We start from the raw sequence: 16,925 nt of genomic DNA, 5'->3' as shown, positions 1-16,925 counted from the left end.
CCTCACATTTTGAGTGGAAATGGGGAGTGGGAGGGTGGGGAGGGGGAAGGGAAGTATGTAGCTAAGTATGGCACATATTATCTTACAAGTGTATAGCTAGTAATTTCTGCTGTTACCAGCTGCTCAGGGAGTGTGATGTTTATTGAGAGACAGAGAGAGAGATAGGGCACAAGCAGGGGCAGGGGAGGGGCAGAGAGAGAGGGAGACACAGAAACTGAAGCAGACTCCAGGCTCCGAGCTGTCAGCACAGAGCCCGATGTGGGGCTTGAACTCACGAACTGTGACATCATGACCTGAGCTGAAGTCAGAGGCTCAACCGACTGAGCCACCCAGGCACTCCCGGGAGTGTGGTATTTAGAGAAAATGTTCATCACAACAGCAAAGAGGAAAAAAATCCATGTTAGAGGAGCAGATAAACATGTAAGTCACAGGAGAAACCACGTTAGTTAGGTACGTGCAGGAGAAAATAACTGGCCTTCTCAGAGAATAGATTTGCCCACAACTTTAAGATAGACTTCCTCTCATATAATACAAATCATACTTGTCTTCTTTCCTCACGACTATTATCTTCTTGAACAAAAAATAATTTTCAAGGTGAGAAAGATAGAAACCAGAGGACTGCATTCACATCTGTGCAAAATATTTACTCCAGAAGACAAAAAAACTCAAGATCACGGTACACAGCAGTTATTTATTTAAATACTTGAAAAGTTCGATGATGGAAAAAAATAGGTTTATCATGAGAGTTATATTCATTAGATTTACTTTGCCATTTACAAAAGTGCTGCTTCTAGGTTATCCTAGCCGGATGGAGAACGGTATGACACATGCAGCTATTGTTAAGACACTAGAACAGACACAGCCACTAGAGAATGATGTACACACTTTGGGAAGAAATTCCATAGTAGGAATGGTGACTGTTTATTTAAACTAAAAACATTGATAATATACAAATCTTTTTTTCTCATTTGATTGAAAGGGCTATAAAATTCAACATACAGACAAAGGAAGCAACATAATCATATAGGCAACGCCTCTGCTAATTGCCAGGAACTCACTCCTTCCTTAAAGAAGCACTTCAACACTCAGCTATGCAATTTTCTAGACTGCACGATGGCTTCAAGGCTGACCTACCATGAGTGGCTGAAGGAGAAGTGTAAGCTGACATGACTCATCTGTTTTTAAAAATGGAGAGAAAATGGCCAATTGTGCCTCATGTTCTTTGAAGAGCCCAGAGGGATCATTCTGAGTAAAATGTGAAATAAATAAGTAATCCATGAGTAAATACAATCTCTGAGCTTAGACCTAGGAGAATGAGCCAACTGAACACTAACAATACCATGTAGAAACGTCTAGAAACATCATTTCTAGAATTCAGTGTGGGAGACCATATCTTGCCTGAATATGTACATTATTTACAAAATATTCCCTTTTGGCCTCTGAAATTTAGCCATTTTAGTTTGGCTGTTAAGCTGTTTCTTCCCAATGCTAGTCAATACTGCAGTTATAACTATCATTAAAATACTCTTATGCATGAATTACAAATATTAATAAAGTAACTCTGCATGTATAAATATCTCAATATTTCTAGCAGAATTTAAAGCATACATAAATACATAAAAGTATTTGTTTTTGGTGGGGCCAGTATTTTTTTTTTTTTTAATCATCGCTGTTTCAACAATGCTCTGTACATTGCAAAACCCAAAACTGCAAAAACAGTAGCACCAAAACTTGCTCGAAGCCAAAACGTGGAGCTCTTGAGGTCAGCTTGTGTCACGTGCCTGTAGTTAGAAAATATAATTAATGTTCAAAACATGATTAGTATGAAAATACCAATTATATGAACAGTCTACTTTTAGGGAAGTATTAGCACACTTGTCAGGCTAATTGCATACAGTAATGCTTACCAAAATCATTTATCCATGTAGCCACATGTACATTGTTTATATCATCATTATCTTACGATATAATGTACACATTAATAAAGACAAATGTCTTTAACAACTAGCTACTATCTGGGAGTAATAAACATCTAAAATTGTGTGTTTTCTTCACATGGGAAATGGAGAACATAGACAAATCAACCTACCAGTTTTTAATACCACCACAGTCCTTCAAAATGAGAGGTAAAACTGAGATCTCACAATTTTGAGAGTCAATTTCATGGGACTTAATATACAATCTCCTGTCCCCGGGAATTGAAAGCTATCTTGTAAGCAGTTAAGCGACAAGTGACAATACTTTTCTAAGAGCATTGCTTAAAATCAACTTTGGGAACACTGAGCCCCATAAAAATTTACCAAAAAAATCCCAAAGGGGATGGGGAAGGTTTACCAGCTCACATTAATCTGGTTACTGCTGATTAAAGAAAGAAAATTTAAAAAAACAACAACAAACAAAAACAACCCTGATTATTAGACAGGCAGTGACAATGGTACCAACCAAAGGACATAATGAAACAAGATGGACTGAAAGGTAAATGACGTAAAAGAAGCCATATTGTGCATGACAAGAACAGGGACAGCCTGTACCACAAACTGAGTTTGTGAGCATGCTCAGTTAATAACACTGCTAAGCACCGTCAAGAGTCTCAAGTATGACAGCTTACCATAGAGAGGATAAAGCTTTAAAGCAAAGGCTGGAATATTTTATTCAAGTATCACTGAACTTTGAGTTAACTGAACACAATTGAGGAGATACAGAAAATTTAGAGAATTAGGAGTTTAGAGAGGCTGTCTAGTTTAGGTTATTTTACAACTAAGTGAAACAAACAGATTTGAAGCAAAAGTCAGACATCATTAAAAGACCAAGACACTGACATATGCAAAAGAGTTAAGAGCCAAGAATATCAACTGTACAAAACTACTTTGCCTCAGCAATAGTCGAAGGGTGACAATCAGATTAGTGACCACAAAATGCAACCTGCGCATCTCTAGAAACAGTCTGTAATACAAGCCAGAGTGCTCCATGCTTATCACCATGGCAACACAACACACAGCACTCCCATTTCTTATCCTCCCCAGTTCCTAAAAAAAAAAATAAAAATCACTCCTGACATAAGTATTATTTTACGAAGCAAAGTGGTAACACAGGTTCATTCCACCTTGTGAGTTAGTTCTTCCAACAGGCAATGCTTAATTATTTATTTTAAGTTAGGGGAAGAAAATTCTTCGGTTTCAGTTTTTCCAGTTGGAAAAACTCCACCAAGGCCAACCCGCTGGTTGGGGGAAATGTTACCTGGCTTCAAGAAAAAGTGGACCATGAGATGACTCCATGAAGATGGAATCTTCTACAGAGCTGACGGCGTGCACCTGGTGAGTAATACTGCCTTCGTCGTCTGCTAACAGCATGGCACCCCACTCAGCTACCCGGGCTCTTAACCTTTTATATACACATGCACACAATTTGCAGTTCACAGCAGAGCTCACAAAAGTGGGGGACTGAAAATAACATCTCTCAATTAAACATCGCACACACAAATTGAGTCGCCACCATGATAGGATGCATCTCATGCTTTCTATATTTAAATAAATATATCCTGTAACAAATTGCCCAACTTAAAAAAAACACCTATCTATGTGTACTTTTTAAAAACACTCACGTACCAGGCAAGGAAACCTAAGGCGGTTATATACAGTATCTATATATCCCTTAGAGGCTGGTCTTGGTTGACCCGAAACACTAAGGGAAGCCCTTGAAACCAATACCAAAAGCAGTATCTGACAGTTATGTGGTGACCGTAAGTATTCATTCAAAATGAGGCTAACAGCTATTAGTCATGAAATTTACTGAGGCTTCTAATTGCAGACTACCAACAACTGCAAACATGCATCTGTAAAAAATCAGGTCCAACATCCCAAACTCATAGACTGTAACAGACCTACGATGAGAGTTTCAAAGTGCATAATTCCAAATCAATTAGAGATGCACAGAATTTAAAGTGAGAACACTGGCTACAAGTGCATTAGAGCTTCTGCTTCAGCTTTGGGTTCTCTGTGATTTTTTATTCATCTTTACTGATGGAGGATTAAAAAAAAATGTTTACATTCATTTTTTAACTTGGGCAGGAGAGGGGTTAGTATTAAAGCTAGCTGCCATCACATTAAAATCAGTCACAATGATTTCTCATAAACATTTTTTCAAGTATAGAATCTGTTTTCACACAGCTCCTTTTTTTGTATTTTAAGAAAGTATTCCCTACCATTCATGACATAATATATTCTGACTTTACTGCTTGGTTTACTTTTGCATGTCAGATAGTAATTATAGTGATTATTATTTTCCCCCAACTATAGTATAGCCTCCAACAGGCAGAACAGCAGTTCATACTCCTGTATGACAAATAATATAGATACATACTCTAGATACAGCTAGTTTAAAACTTAAGGCAACTATTAACTCATAAAATATGCTTCAATGACTCCATAACGTTATAGTGGTTATTTAAGACACTTTTAGACATGAAAAGCTACTTAGACACCCATTTTATGCCTTTAGCATGTGCTTTTAACATCTGCCCTAAGCAGGCTCTCCATCTAGGAGAAAGCATTTATACCGGATGGCACATTTGTCATTGATTAGCTGACTGACAACACCTGACTAGAGAACAGTGTGAAGATCTGAACTGTATTCCAGAGTATCAGCACTGGGCCACATTTGTCATTTCAGGTCTCAAGCAGAAACGGAGTAACGGTTTCAGAGAGTTGCTTCCTACTTCATTTCTAAACTCAAGCAAAAATAATCCTTCCACAATTCAAAAGTGTAATCCTTTCAAAATGACTCACCTAAAATATCATCTTAGAATAAATTATAATATCTTATGGCATACTTTTTCTTTCTTTTTAAAGTTTATTATTTTTTTTACTGTCAAAATACAATATATGTTCATGATAAGATACGAGGAAAATAAAAGAAGGAAGAAAAAAATCACCTAGAGTCCCATCACTTGAAGCAACTGATTAAAATTTAGGGTACTTCCTTTTAGATTTTTTTCTGTGTGCTTCTTACATTGCTGCAAATACAATATGTATAATTTATATACTTTTACATCCTTTATATAAGGACTTTTTCATAATTCCAGAAACATCATTTTAGGCAGCTTTATTATACTCCATTCCTATGGGTGGCCACCTCCACTATGAAGTGATCGATATCCTTCCATGTAAGATTTTTCTCCATATTTAGTGGTTTCCTTAAGACAGACTTCCCAAAAATGAGTATTACAGGGTCAAAAATGAGTGTGCATTTGTGTGTATAAAGATTCTTTTTAAAAATACCTACTGATGTACCAGAATCACATTTTCCTTCTCTGCGTGGAATAATTTAGTTCAGCAGTATCTCTTTTTAGAATATAAGAAATCATTACTAAATACTAGAATATAACTTAGTTAATCATTTGAAGCTTGTCAGAGCTTCTAAGCTCTTAGGTGGAAAATTCCTGCATATTGGATGCTGGCTTTCTGCTTAGAAGTGCTGAGGGCCCATATGTCAATCAGATGACAAGTGCTACTTTTTCTTTTTTTCTTTTTTTTTTTTATGTAGGCTCCACACCCATTGTGGGCTTGAACTCACAGCCCTGAGATCAAGAGTCACACACTCCACTGGCTAAGCCAGCCAGGCCCTGCTACTTAATAAGGCAAAGAGGAGGAAAGGTTTCAAACGTCAGGCAATAAAGACTTAAATGAAGAGGTGTTTGTGTGAACAATCACATAAGGCATATAACAGAATGACCAAAATTCCTATGTATCTTTGCACAGAATGCCTTAAAGAAGGCATACAAGATACTTTTGATTCACTCTGCAATTTACTGCATATATAAGAACATGAGGTGAAATCTTTATTGGTTCAATGTATTTAACCAATCATAAAGGGAATGTTATCAGCTGCAATATTTAGGAACAAAACAATCAAACTCTAAAGGGCTGAATGGAATTAAACCCATTCTAGCTATTCCCAAATAGGGTACTTTTAATATTGTTTTTTATAATGTGTCATGGAACTTTACATCTGGGGCATAAAAACTCTATTGCAAAGAGTTAAAGTCTGCAAAAATTAGACTTTAAGGAAAGGGGAGAATTCAGAAAGGTCAAGGTATCAATTAACCTTGCCTGGGATTGCAGGCTATTATGAGGTGGAAGGAAAAGTTCAGTAGCACACAGTCAAGAGCAGTAGCACTAGGAGATCTGCAGGAAGAGCAGTTCCAGCCAAGTACTTCTCAGCACTCCCATACAGCTTTTCAGAAATAAGTGTGGATTTCCTAGCTTCTGTTTATCTCATCTCACCGTCTGATCCTTTCCAAACCCAACTCAGAGGTGTACAAATGCAGTAATATTAATGTACTTTTAATTTCATAATTCTATCCACTTACATAACTCAAGTATGAATTTTGAAGTTAATACTTTGAAACAGCCTATTTAACTATACTGTGTGTAACCTAGTTACTAGGGCTCAGAGATATCACATATAGCTTTTTCCTAGTTGCAAAAACATATCTCAAATTGAAAACTGTACCGAGGTCACCAAAACTATAGTTAAGTGTTCTGTTTTTAAATATTTCACTCTTGGGGCGCCTGGCTGGTTCAGTCAGCTAAGCATCCAACGTCAGCTCAGGTCACGATCTTGCGGTCCATGAGTTCGAGCCCTGCGTCGGGCTCTGTGCTGAGGGCTCAGAGCCTGGAGCCTACTTCAGATTCGGTGTCCCCCTCTCTCTCTGCCCCTCCCCCATGCTCACTCGCTCTCTCTCTCAAACATAAACATTAAAAATAAATAAATAAATAAATAAATAAATAAATAAATAAATAAATATTTCACTTTCTTCTTAAAGTCTTCTGGGCCTCTCTGCTTTTACTCCTCTTACTGTTTTGTTTGTTTTGCCTAGTGAAGTATTTTTTACACTCATTCCTAATAATAATGCCATTACTCTTAATAACAATTTTAACAATGACAATTCTTCTAACTAGTAGGCATGAAATCTTTTAATATATTTCTCAAAATAGGTTAAGAAGTCAAAATATAGTATCCAACAAAGATGAACTGCAACACAAATCATAAGAAAGCTGTTAACTGAGCATGCCTAACATACTTTAGAAAAGGACATAAGTGTGCATCAATGTCAAGAAATGCTTCACCAAGCATTAGAAGAACCAAAATTTATAGATGATCGTAGATACATGGGAAACACATAATATCTACATGTTAACTACTGACACTTAAAGATCAGAATAGGCAAACTCCACCTTGTGGCGTCCTTTAATATTCTAACAATATGGCAAAAAAATTTTAAATGTACAAGCAGTGGCTTCCTTAATGAGAATCTATAACAGAAGCTCCTGTATAATTTTAAACATAATACTATGTATCCTAATTAAAAGAAAAGCCTTTTAGGACCTTGATACAGGGGGACACAGAGGTTTCATATGAAGCTCAAATAGGACAGACTTGGGGCGCCTGGGTGGCGCAGTCGGTTAAGCGTCCGACTTCAACCAGGTCACGATCTCGTCGTCCGTGAGTTCGAGCCCCGCATCAGGCATCTGGGCTGATGGCTCAGAGCCTGGAGCCTGTTTCCGATTCTGTGTCTCCCTCTCTCTCTGCCCCTCCCTCGTTCATGCTCTGTCTCTCTCTGTCCCAAAAATAAATAAACGTTTAAAAAAAAAAAAATAGGACAGACTTTCTTGTATACATCTTACTGTAACATAATATCCTAAGCATTCTTACATTCCCAACAGAACCTCTCTAACATTAAGGAGCAACTTAGGTGATTATTAAAGCAATATGGGCAAATGTCATTAACAAATGGCTTAAAATAAATGCCACATATACCCAATTTTAAAAATGCATCATTACTCAAATACTCACTGTGAACTATGTACTTGGTCACTAAAGTATAATGCTGCTACTAAACTTAAGAAGTAACATGAGGGGCGCCTGGGTGGCGCAGTCGGTTAAGCGTCCGACTTCAGCCGGGTCACGATCTCGCGGTCCGTGAGTTCGAGCCCCGCATCAGGCTCTGTCTGGGCTGATGGCTCGGAGCCTGGAGCCTGTTTCCGATTCTGTGTCTCCCTCTCTCTCTGCCCCTCCCCCGTTCATGCTCTGTCTCTCTCTGTCCCAAAAATAAATAAACGTTGAAAAAAAAAAAAAAAAAAAAAGAAGTAACATGAACAAATAATTTATGTGGCTAATTCAAATAATAAAATGGGATGAAAGAATCCTAAAACCAAAATTGTATCAAAGAAAATTGCACCAAAATAATAAATTATAAAATAAACAATTTTGATTACATTATAAGCTGGGAGAAGTGGGAGGATTACATTCAGAATTCTAGCTGGGACAGGGATTGAGAGAAGTTCAAAAAATGACTAAGTGACACAGACAGACAAATTGAACACCTAAAAGAAAGGACAAATTAAAGTTCACAGCACACTACAGTATAGTAACATCCTCATGCAAAGTAGGAGTCTTCTGAAGTCAGAATAATAAATACGTAATAACTAAAATCCTGGGTAGTTCAAACCAACAATCCAGCTCACTCCTACATAACTCATTTTAACACTTTCAGGTTAAAAAGGTCTTTAAAAATTAAAATATAATCAGAAGGTATATTTATCCCAGTACCAATATTTGAAATGAAAGCACTGCCAAAGATTAAAATCATCTGACCACATGTTAGTCGTCTTCCAAATGTATTTAAATGCAAATAATCCCGTTATTCAGAAATTCTTCTAAAGAAAAACATAAACCTATCCAGGTCAGAAGGCTGAGACCATAGTTATCAAAGAACAAAGTTATATATCAGACACATAGTTTGTTTAACACTTTTCTCACATCTTGAAAAATATATATATATATTCGATTACGTTAAAAAGAAAAAAAATTCTTACTACTTTCTATTTAAAATAATGCAGTGTCAGTAAATAAGCTCAAAAAAAGGGGAGACAATATTTACTGGCCAAAGACAGCTAGGGAAAAAATGGATAATTTCAGAAATGAATCTGTGGGAAGAGCCTGAATATAAATGGTTAGGCTTAATAAAGCCTCTCATGATGAGGTTACATAGCACTTCCTTTTATGGTATGAGGGGCTAAGGTTACTGAAAACATAACCAAACTTTAAGGAAAAAATTTTAATAACATAATATTTACTTAAAGGCAGGTCCCTATCTTCATCTTTATATTTTGCCCCAGCTCGCAGAGGATTCTGTTTAAAGCAGGTATTTAAGTATTTGAATAAATCACAGGGACAGGGGCAGGTGAAGGCAGAATGTGGCCTCAAACATGGACTATTTCTAGAAGTGACTTGTTTCAGCAAGCAACATGTTTACAAGCACACTAAAACAAGGCATTAATTTGAGACCAACATGTATGTACCAGAGTTTAATGAACATTTAGTGAAACTTGTTGCTTGAATAAAAATTTCAAAACTACTCTCTTACAGTTCTAAACCAAACACGAGATGTGGCAGATCTCTGAAACCAAAGACTTAAGGCTCAGTGTTGAGTGACACTCCTCCGGAACTACAGTGAAAAACTCTTAGATGACTTTTACTCAATTAGTCAATCCTCCTTCTGCTTTTATAACTTTAAGATAGATCTAGCACGATGAACCAATTGTGACCAACCACCAAAGGTTGCCATGACCTGAGAGATGGGAGAGAAAGGTGACCCCATCACGTGTTCAGATTCTTGGTGAAAAAGGAATAGGATGTGGTGAGGGGGGAGGGAAAGAGATATTTTCATTCCTCAGGTGTACGTTTTTCTTTTTCTTGCCTGGCCACAGCTTAAGACTGACGTTACAAGCTGGTGGCCTGTAAGCACGCTTTGTTCTGATTAGTACTTTCCAAGATTCAAATTTAATTGCCATTATTTGACCAGCAGGAAATTTCACATAAAAACCCGATTTCTAGGGTCTCACAGAATCAGAAGACCTGGCACACCCAGCCCGGACAACAACAAACAGCCCGAGCTGGGTTGTGGCTGCCTCTTTTCGCCAGGGCCTGTCACAGTCCCCGCGGCTGTTACTTCTTTTTCTTGGTCACCTTCGTTCGTTCACATTGCCTGTCCAGACCCTTAGGCACTTAAGTTTTGGGCCTCTACCCCCACCTACCTTACCTACACCCTTTTGTAAACTAGGAGAAACTTCAGTTCAGAAGCCCTAAATGTCCACTGCACTTCCATAAAATTCCAGGAACCAGGAAGGAGTTCTCTGAAAGGTACACTGGTTTTCCTCTTTATCTTTTTCATTTATTCCATTCTTGGTTACTAGTTGTCAGTGATGTATGCTGACATTACCATTAAGTTACTTCTAGTTTGTAAGTAGATAGGACAAAATGTACTGATTTCTCTTCAAAGATCATTGTACAGAGTAATTTACTATAAACAAGCTCATCCATTAATATACACCCAACCTATTTCATCTGGAAACTGACTAAATCAACCCAACAATAAAATTGTCACTAAAGGTGCGGACAATGTATCAATCTGCAATTATGGACACTCAAGATCTTCCAGAATAAATAAAATAGATGGTTTGTGATTAGCAATTATTAGGAGCTAAGGCGGGTTCAACAAGAATAAGACACCAAATAGATGTCACTTCCTATTCAGGTAAAATGACTACATTGGTAGATCAGAGGCATGTGGTGGAAGTTACATACTGACTCCAAAAAAAGCCCTCCGTGAAATCTCTTGTAAGATAATAAGAGAAAATGTAGACTGGATAATAAAATATTTTTAATTTACAGAACAGTCTTTCCCCAAGAATTTTAAATCCGTGTCACTGGCAAAAGAGTTCTCCAGTGGAATACTTTTGGGCTTGCTGGCTTCGGCGCCCTCTCTCTCTCTCTCTCTCTCCAAGCTCCGGGTATTCAACATTATTTTTTATCAGTAACTTGAAAGATAAGACATATCTACCGAATTTGCAAATAACACAATGCCGAGAGAGATATATAATGGGACAAATGACAAAAATAATGTTTGAAATGACTGAGCTAGAACAAATGGATCAAAAAGAAGAATATGACATTTAATAGAGATACATACGTATCTGTGTTTAGATTCAGAGAGTCAACTAAAAATGTCAAATACACAATTAGAGAGGAGGGGACACTGCCTTAACAGTACTTCATATTTAAAAAATCTGATTTCCATTAACCCCAAGATTAATATGCATCAACAATGGGATGGGGCTGCTAAAAAAGCTAACTCATGCAGCGGGCAGGTGCTGTCTTAACTGTGGAACAGGCCTGCCCACTGTTCTGGACTAGCCCCGTCACACCTGAGGCACTGCTCTCCATCCTCAGTGGCACCTCTTTGAAGAGGAACTCTGGAAACCTAAAGGGCTTTCAGATGAGAACAACCAGGACTGACGAGGTCACTAAACCATCTAATTTAAGAAAAGGCTGAAAGAAATGGGGATGTTCTACCTGGAGAAGAGAAAATTAGGGGAGACATGATGGCCGTCTTCAAATGTCTGAAGGATTGTTATGTTGAAGAGGGAGAATAGTCGTATGTTGTTCTAAAGGGCAGAACTAAAACTAAAGGAGAGAAAGTTATAGGGAAATCATTTTAGTTAAAAAATAAAATTAAAAAGCAAAGGCAAAAGCAAAAGCAAAAACCCTCTCCAATGAGGAAAGCCACCAGCAGATAAGCAGTACTCTCCATGGGAAGGCTTTCAGGAAGGCATTCTAATGGGAGGTTAGGCCAGATGAATTCTGGAATCTCTTCCAACTCTACCATTTCTAACACCGGAGCTCCTGAATGTTGTTTGGTTTGAACTAGCCTTGTATTTTCTCAGTCTCCATGAGAGAATCTGTGTCATTACTTTACAAGAAGCCATTCGAAGGACAGAGGCAGAACTTTACCACCGAATTAGTGTGGTGGTCCCTTCAAAGCAGTCACCTGAGATGGCTGCATTCTTATTCCAGAGCTGCTAGTGCTCAAAATATCATCGAAACTCTTTTTAGAATGCCTTCAAGATCAGTTTCTGACTCACATAAAATACAGTCTCATTGTTTCATAGGCACATCTACTATTTCGGCTAGTGGACACAACCTATCCTACTCATTCGGTACCATCAGAGCCTAGCCTTTGTTGAGAGTCCAGTGCTAAACCAAAGAATGGACCCATTTCTAACCAAAATCTGTTTAGCTTCATCATCTGTCTTAATCAAGCCCAGCTCCTGATAACAGCTGAATGTCAATTTCAGAACACTCATTCATCTTCAGACACAAAACTTTACAGTAGATACAAAGTACACAGGCTCTTAAGTGTTCACAAAATGTCAATCTGAACAATGGAGGCATAACCAGAATAAGAATATACCTTCCAAGTTCATCACTCTAAAGGAATGTCCGTATCTTATATTTTTGTTTTTCTTTCCTTTTGAAAAAGCACATTACTTTCTAGGCATACTTCATGTTTTGGGCTCAATTATAAAGACCTCAAAAACTAGTTCTACCGATCCTTTTTTCTTTCCCATGATATTCCTTTGAATCCTTAAAGTTGGCTATTATCCTCATTTCCAGAAGCCATGCTCTTTCAAATAAACATTCCAGTACTTATAATAGAGAATTTTTTTTTAAACCCAAGATACTGTTTTCATTACTATGGTTTTAATTAAGTTATATTAGTTGAGCGTAACATGCATAACATTTGGGAACAACGGGTCTGCTCCTTACCACAAAAATCCTAATCTAGTTCTACAACTCTCAACCAAAAGATTGTAATCTCCCTATACATATTATCCTCTAATATGAAAAATACTTTAACTTCCTTCATGAAAAAGAAATTCAAAATCTTGTCAGTCCCCTAAAAACACTGTCACCACAGTAAGTATTTTAGTGGAAGTTAGTTGGGCATCAGTTGGCTTGTTGTCTTTGTAGTGAGTAGATGTATAATAAATAGTTATCAACTTTTTTTCTTTTGTATTTTAACAGAATGCCTGGTACCCAGTAAATAAAGTTAAGAACCTGTTAAGAACTGCAGTGAAGATTTTGTTCTTTACAGATTGCAGCAAGTCTGAGTTGAGGAAGTTCTGACAGATGCAAAATGTACACCTGTTGCAGGTGCACATACAGCGTAACCGGGCATGGCTGCGAAAACACACAGAAGGACAGGAGTTGAGTTCTTACTTACAAATATGGCACAAGTCAGGGTGTGCCAACTTAAAAAAAAAAAAGATTTAGGCATAAGCAACACTAAGGAAAAGGACAGTGTGGGGCATGCTAAAGTTGTGCAGAATTCCACGTTTACCAAAAATATAATAAACAGCAATAGCTCCCTCCTCCCTCCCTAGAGAAAATCTAAGGAAAATCAGCTAACACTTTTGGCTTTTTTTGGAGGGGGGATGGAATTATTATTACAAGAGTTTTAGTGGAATAAATATGCACAGCAATAGATGGCACCCTCATGTAAATTAATAAAAAGAAAAACCGAGTAAGCCATAGCACCCACCGAAAAGACACAGTTTGCTAGCATTTAAATAACCATTCCCTTCTCCTCCTCCTCCCTCAGCATACACACATGCCTGAAAACCAGGAAGGAGAAGAGCGACAAATACACAAAAGAGTCAAAAGACGAGTATATTCAACCCTGAGGAGATATGAACAACATCGTCTTTAATTCATCAAGCACCTTGGCTCCCAAAGGAAACCAAAGTGCTTCATAAATTTCCACTTGAACAAAATATAGGGTTGATTTCATCTGCTACTAAAACACAGCAGCTGAGTATGACAGTATGAAACTCCGGGTTCAGGTTATAAAAATCAACAATGGGTCCGATTGATTTTAGAGATGAAATTTAGGGAGACTTTCTGGCTCCTTTCTGGTTGAGTGGAGTGATACTAGTTGGTACAGGCACATGGGGCAACCTATTTCACCTCCGTCCTAACCACCAAAGTAGGGGGTCTTCAATGACCGCTCGGTGGTCAGAGCCACTCAGACACACAAAGCCATCACACCACCCTGTAGAGGCACTGGCGCAGAACCTGCTCAGAAGAGTGCCACCTGATGAATCAATGCCATCACTTCCTGTAACACCTGAACATTTTTTTTTAAAGGCTTCTCAGTCAAAGGACTGGCCCAATCTGACTTGGCTGAGCTTGTGAGATCTGATGAGACCACATGGCACGGTGGCATGGTTGTGGAGATTAGCAGCATCCCAACAATGCCTAATTCCCAACATGAAGAAAAACAAGAATTAATTTTTTTTAAAAAAACTCTTACAGACTCAAGACATTCCTTTCAAAAACCTGACTTGTGATGATGAACATCTCAAAGCTACTAAGTTGCTGCCAGCTGTCATACTGGAATCCGTCTGTTATTTTATAATTTGACTCTTCAACATACACAGGCTCCACCCACCAAAAAGGAGAGATGCAAAGTATGCTTAGCAACAGGGAGATGCTTCATGAGAAGTAGTTTGGGAGTCACCATCTAAGCAAGTGTCCCTGTATGTACATTTATCATATACACACACATACACACGCACACAAATTGCAGGAAAATGTTTTAAAGATGCAGCTCTGAAAACACTGTCACAGCTATCTACAAGATTAATATAGCGCATTTACATAGTAAAACAAAACAAAATATAAAAAACACCACTGTAATATACAGTTAGGCAATAAGCCGGACCAAGCAGTGCGTTTCTGGATAATTATTAATGTTAATTCTGGCAAGAAAGGAGATCTGGTCATCTATAAGAAAATGTCAACAAAATCCCACAGAAGCCATAAAGAAAAAGTAACTTACAAAGCAGTTTTTAGAAAGACCCAGATTTTTCTCAAATTCTCTATCCTATCAGGGTTGCCCGTGTCTCGGGAGAGTCTGTCTCTGTAATGATCCTTTCTGTAGATAACATACACGAGAGTTTTAAAGCAAAGGTAAAACATAAATAAGGCTTTGTTTATCTTATAGTAATAGGAATGACTTGTCTTCCAATACAAATAGAATTTCAAGGGTTTGCTGCCTTTTTAAAAACGTATTAGTTAACAGAATAGCAGTTAAGTTGACTCTGACTCGAAAAATCTGCACAAATTAACACCTTCTGCAAGACTTCAGTTTATAGCCATGTTTGATTATTACTCTATTTTATATCCTAGTTTTCATAAGAAAATTATTTAGAGACTAAATTAATAATAAATAGATTAAGCTAACGTCCTGAGAAACGCACTGCCTGAAAAACTATCTTGTTACACAACAGAATTATACACACACAGTACTTGAGGAGAATGCCATTAAGAACCATGCACTTCTAAGGCAGTTAGTAAGCTATGAAGATGTCCACAGTTATGTGCTTATGCATATGCATGTATAGATATACAATAAATGTACATAAAATTCATGGCTCATTAACACTTAATGTAAAACATTTATATAGCAGGAATTCCAATCACAACTACTTTTTACAGCACTTAAAAAAGACATTATAGTCTGAACTCAAACATATCTATAATTTAATATAAATTCATATGGAAATGTTCGTATGGAAATGTCCTAAAAGCATAAAGCAACATGATGCCAACCCCATTTTAATGCAGTAAGACCTTATTTTTTTAACGCTGGGATTGGGGCTGAGTTTTATTGTACTATCCTATTAAGATAGTTACAGCCTGCTTAAAAATATACAAATACTGTCAAAAGCACTGTTTATGTAATTTTATTATGGCACCCAAACCAAACTCGCATTTATTCAAATTTGTACCTTCTCAGAACAAAGTCTCTTTCTGTTGCTGAACAACTTCTATGCGACAAAAGTTTTGCCTTCATGGCTAATAATGGCATGCAATGTTATTATGAACCATGCAACATGAAAATGATGGCAGAGCAAGTACTTACGGGTACATGGCCATTGTTGTCAATTTAACGAAGATATCTTTACTGGGTGCATCAGCAGTATTGCAAGTGAAGGCTTGTGGTGGAGGCATTTTGTGTTTCCTGCAGAAATCAGCAGGTGAAATACTATAGTCTTGTTTAACTTCATGCAGGTCTGACTTTGCAGCTACGATTAAGCAAGGTATTCTGCTGTCCATGAAGTGTTGCTATGGAATAAAAAATCAAAGGTTGATGACAAATTTAAAAAATCACTAAATTTAATTAAATGTGTACTAAAAATTATGTCTGCCTAGGCAAAGCACAGCTTCAAAGAGAAAGTAAACTAAGAGGCAATGATTGGCAGTGGTCTAGAGCAGTCTCGTAATAAGACCAGGGCCAATTCTCTTAACACTGGTAATAATACAAACCTATAATGACTCTTCAGATTCACTACAATTTGAAAAAATATATATTTTATGAAAAAGATACCATATTTTGAAATGAGAAATCCATCTAAATTCCCCTATCCTAAAGCACACTATTTTCATTTCATACATTTCTGCTTCACAGTTTGATTATTTTTTCACTATTTTCATTTTTTATGTACTGCTAGTCCTTAAGCACATGCATTTATAAACTTTTCTGTAGCTGCAAGTTATGTTGGACATAGTCATTTAAAAACACAACACTGAGGGGTGCCTGGTGGCTCAGTCTTAAGGTTAAGCATCTGACTTCCGCTCAGGTCATGATCTCGTGGTTCGTTGAGTTAGAGCCCCAGGTTGGGCTATGTGTTGACAGCTTAGAGTCTGGAACCTGCTTTGGATACTATGTCTGCCTCTCTCTCTCTGCCCCTCCCGAGCTCACACTCTGTCTCACTCTCTCAAAAATAAGTAAAAACATTAAAAAAAAAAAAAAGCAATTAAAAATATATATAACACTGACTCTTCCATGTCTTCAGAATTCAAAATCATTATTTTCAATAGCTGCTTAATATTCTGCTCTGTTATTTTATCTTAATTTGGTAAACCACCCTTTATTGTTAGACATCTGGATTATTTCTAGGTTTTTAAAAAAAATTTTTTTTAACGTTTATTTATTACTGAGAGACAGGGAGAGACAG

General features: G+C 37.3%; 1 protein-coding gene across 8 annotated transcripts in view; it reads right to left on the bottom strand.

The window, feature by feature from the left end:
- Nucleotides 1-671: 671 nt before the first annotated feature.
- RHOT1 (ras homolog family member T1) overlaps nt 672-16,925 on the bottom strand; it is a 64,283-nt gene continuing 48,029 nt past the window's right edge. For 2 of the 8 annotated variants that reach the window (XM_030294943.1, XM_030294936.1), the window contains exons 18-22: nt 15,830-16,032; nt 14,744-14,839; nt 12,961-13,083; nt 3,238-3,381; nt 672-1,781 (exon numbers count right to left, since the gene is read on the bottom strand). In XM_030294943.1, coding sequence (XP_030150803.1) covers nt 1,664-1,781; nt 3,238-3,381; nt 12,961-13,083; nt 14,744-14,839; nt 15,830-16,032 — 684 coding nt within the window. In that variant the 3' untranslated portion in view covers nt 672-1,663. Of the gene's footprint in view, nt 1,782-3,237; nt 3,382-8,159; nt 11,527-12,960; nt 13,084-14,743; nt 14,840-15,829; nt 16,033-16,925 lie in introns of those variants that run through there. The other 6 variants (XM_030294938.1, XM_030294937.1, XM_030294940.2 and 3 more) reach the window with 6 other exon arrangements.

Source organism: Lynx canadensis, chromosome E1 (genome assembly GCF_007474595.2).
Source record: "Lynx canadensis isolate LIC74 chromosome E1, mLynCan4.pri.v2, whole genome shotgun sequence".
Lineage (NCBI taxonomy): Eukaryota > Metazoa > Chordata > Mammalia > Carnivora > Felidae > Lynx > Lynx canadensis.
Note: the sequence above shows the minus strand (reverse complement) of the source record. Positions and strands in the feature narration are given on the sequence as shown.